Genomic DNA, 2,687 nt, shown 5'->3' with positions numbered 1-2,687 from the left:
CCACACAGTCTTGTTTGAATAGCGGCACGAGTCTGCGACAAGTCGCGGAACAGCAAGTGCAGTAGGAACATTAATTAAATAAAAACTTTGCAAGTGCGGCTGCATCAATATTGCAAAGTATTCAAAGCAAAATGAGTGTTCAGGCTGTAAGCATACTAATAATAATAATCAGCTGTCTGAGTGGCCCAGTCATTCAAGCAAATGCCCAACAAGGATACGGGTATGATTCCCAGGAGAGTGTAAGGATGTCGTATTGAGGCTATGTGTATATTGATATTCGCTTCCTAAATCGAATTACTTCCGGAAGGCTGTGTTTACCTGTGCTTGTACATATGAATATACATAAATATATATATATACCATTGTGTATCACTTCTCTCTGTCCGGAATAAGCTTTCTTTCCTCTTTTCCACACCCTCCGAACACCGCCTCTGTGAAAATTAAAATGTACCCGCGGTTCTTCTGCTTGAAATACCTTAACATATATCTTTAAAAGCAAGTCAATCGGATAAAAAGAAAAACTGCAACAGTTGAAGCAATCGGATGAAAAATAAATCTTCCATAATTTCGAAAACAAGTTTATCGATTGAACCAAATTTTAATTTTGAACCCATCTTCAACTAAAAGGAATTACGTTTTCCTAAAAGCCCTAATAAATTGTATTGCAGTTTTCATATGATCCAATAAAAAACCAAAGTGCTTCATCCCATACTTATCCACGCATTTCCCAAGCTTTGTGGTGTATTTTAAAATATAGCTGAATATAATATAATATAAATATAAAAATTGAAAACCGATCCATTACAGTTCGAACAAGAGGTGCTTAAGGCCCACAATGCCCACAGAGCTCAGCACAATGCGCCTCCATTAGAGCTAGACGGCAGTCTTAACAAATTGGCCACCAACTGGGCTCAGGTACACGGGCAACTATCGTTATTATCCACTAGAGTCTCGATATATCTAATCATTTCTGGTAACCAATGCAGCATCTGCTAGCCAACAATCGCATGGAACATCGCCAAAACAGCGGATATGGAGAGAACATCTACATGGCTTCGGGTGGTAATTTGGGAGGCGCAGATGCAGTTGACTCCTGGTATAATGAGATCAATGACTACAATTGGCGTTCCCCTTCGTTCCAAATGAACACAGGCCACTTTACTCAGGTGGTTTGGAAATCGTCCAAACGGCTAGGCGTAGGATTTGCTCGACGGTGAGCATAATAACTAGAACCTCAAATAAGATCTTCTGTTATTCTAAGTTAACCAACTTCCACTCCTTACTTCATCTTGCAGTGGCAACACCATTTACGTTGTGTGCAACTATGATCCACCAGGCAACTATAATAATATGTACCGTGAGAACGTCAGCCCCCCATCAAATTGATGACTCATATCGAAGCTCTTCAAACCAATTATTTTATAAACCTTTTTAAATACGATTGCTCAACATAAGCTTGTACTTATTATAATAAACCTAGCTAACTGAAACAAACAAAAAAAATACGTAACATGTGTAGAAACTATCTCGTATTTTCCAGCCCCACCCTGTCCAAGTTTTTTGCTTAAAATTGTAGACATAAATCTTCCAGCCATTTCTTGATATTTCACTAAATTGGTATCTAAACAGAAGCTGTTTGCCTAACCTCTATTTATTCCCTGGGCAGAGTGAACAAATTGTTGGTCGGTGATCCCTGAAACAACCGAAAGTCTACCCTACTTTCTTATTGCGACGGTGCATTATCACAAATAAATATACAGTTCAAACTTATGTTATATATATGTTTTACTGTTATAAGAAAAAATTTCATTGTTCCTAACAAAAGCTAAAATAACCCAAAGAGACTAAGGCCAGACGGATATGATGTAGATTCAAACTTAAATCTTAATATAAGTATGTTTTTAAATGCATGCCACGTAACACATTAAAATATAGGATAGCATTAAAAATAATAATTATGGCTTCCTATCGAAAATTAAATAATTCCAAGTAAAAATATAAATTTAAAGCTCGAAAGCACGGATGCTATAGATGCGATCCTTTTTCAATTTCTTTCATTTTGGAATCGTTCTTAATTTATGTTATTTATTTTCTATCAAAGTGCATATTTTCTATGTTTTTGGGAACATTTGTTGTAGCTGCCTCTTAATTAAAGAGATTTTATACATAGGCAAACAAAGTAATTATGTTACTTACCTACATAACATCCATCTTGGGTATTAGAATAACAAAGGAGAAAAAGACACAGGGAGAAAAAAAGAACACAATTGGCATCTTTGCTTATCTTGCTATCTTCTTTTCAATCTAATTATTCTCTTAATTTTTAGTACTTTTCCTTACAAACACTTAAAATTGGCTCTCATAACCAATATGGCGATCGCTGCAATGGATTAATAAAAGAAAAAAACAACATAACAAAATTGCAAAAGAAATGACGTATTGAAAACTTACTTGCGCTTTTCTTAAGCTGACAAAAAAAAAAGAATAAGAAACTGAGACACATTTAAATTTACAAGAATTATGCGCCTTAACGACTTCCCTTGTGCAATTTGCAATAATGACGCAGCTGTTTTCTATTATGATATATATTATTTTCTTTAATGTCTACACCTTTTCGCGCAATATACCTATTTTTATCGCAGAGATTAAATGAACAACAAAAAACTTTCGGGTGGAGTGTGCAGCTT

At 35.4% G+C, this 2,687-nt stretch overlaps 1 protein-coding gene across 3 annotated transcripts; it reads left to right on the top strand.

Annotated features, from left to right (window-relative positions):
* LOC135426099 (Golgi-associated plant pathogenesis-related protein 1) lies at positions 1–1,522 on the top strand. Of its 3 annotated transcripts, none has more exons than XM_064679090.1 (4): positions 1–146; positions 808–915; positions 987–1,213; positions 1,296–1,522. In XM_064679090.1, the coding sequence occupies exons 1-4, from the start codon at positions 132–134 to the stop codon at positions 1,384–1,386; spliced, it is 441 nt and encodes a 146-aa protein (XP_064535160.1). In that variant the 5' UTR covers positions 1–131; the 3' UTR covers positions 1,387–1,522. The 3 variants fall into 3 exon arrangements, with proteins under 3 accessions (XP_064535160.1, XP_064535158.1, XP_064535159.1); XM_064679088.1 differs by having other exon boundaries at positions 6–239; XM_064679089.1 differs by having other exon boundaries at positions 12–146; positions 790–915.
* Positions 1,523–2,687: the final 1,165 nt, after the last annotated feature.

This window comes from Drosophila montana, unplaced genomic scaffold, assembly GCF_035044405.1.
Source record: "Drosophila montana isolate Dmon_TW-CO22-7 unplaced genomic scaffold, ASM3504440v1 contig_1964_1, whole genome shotgun sequence".
Lineage (NCBI taxonomy): Eukaryota > Metazoa > Arthropoda > Insecta > Diptera > Drosophilidae > Drosophila > Drosophila montana.
Note: the sequence above shows the minus strand (reverse complement) of the source record. Positions and strands in the feature narration are given on the sequence as shown.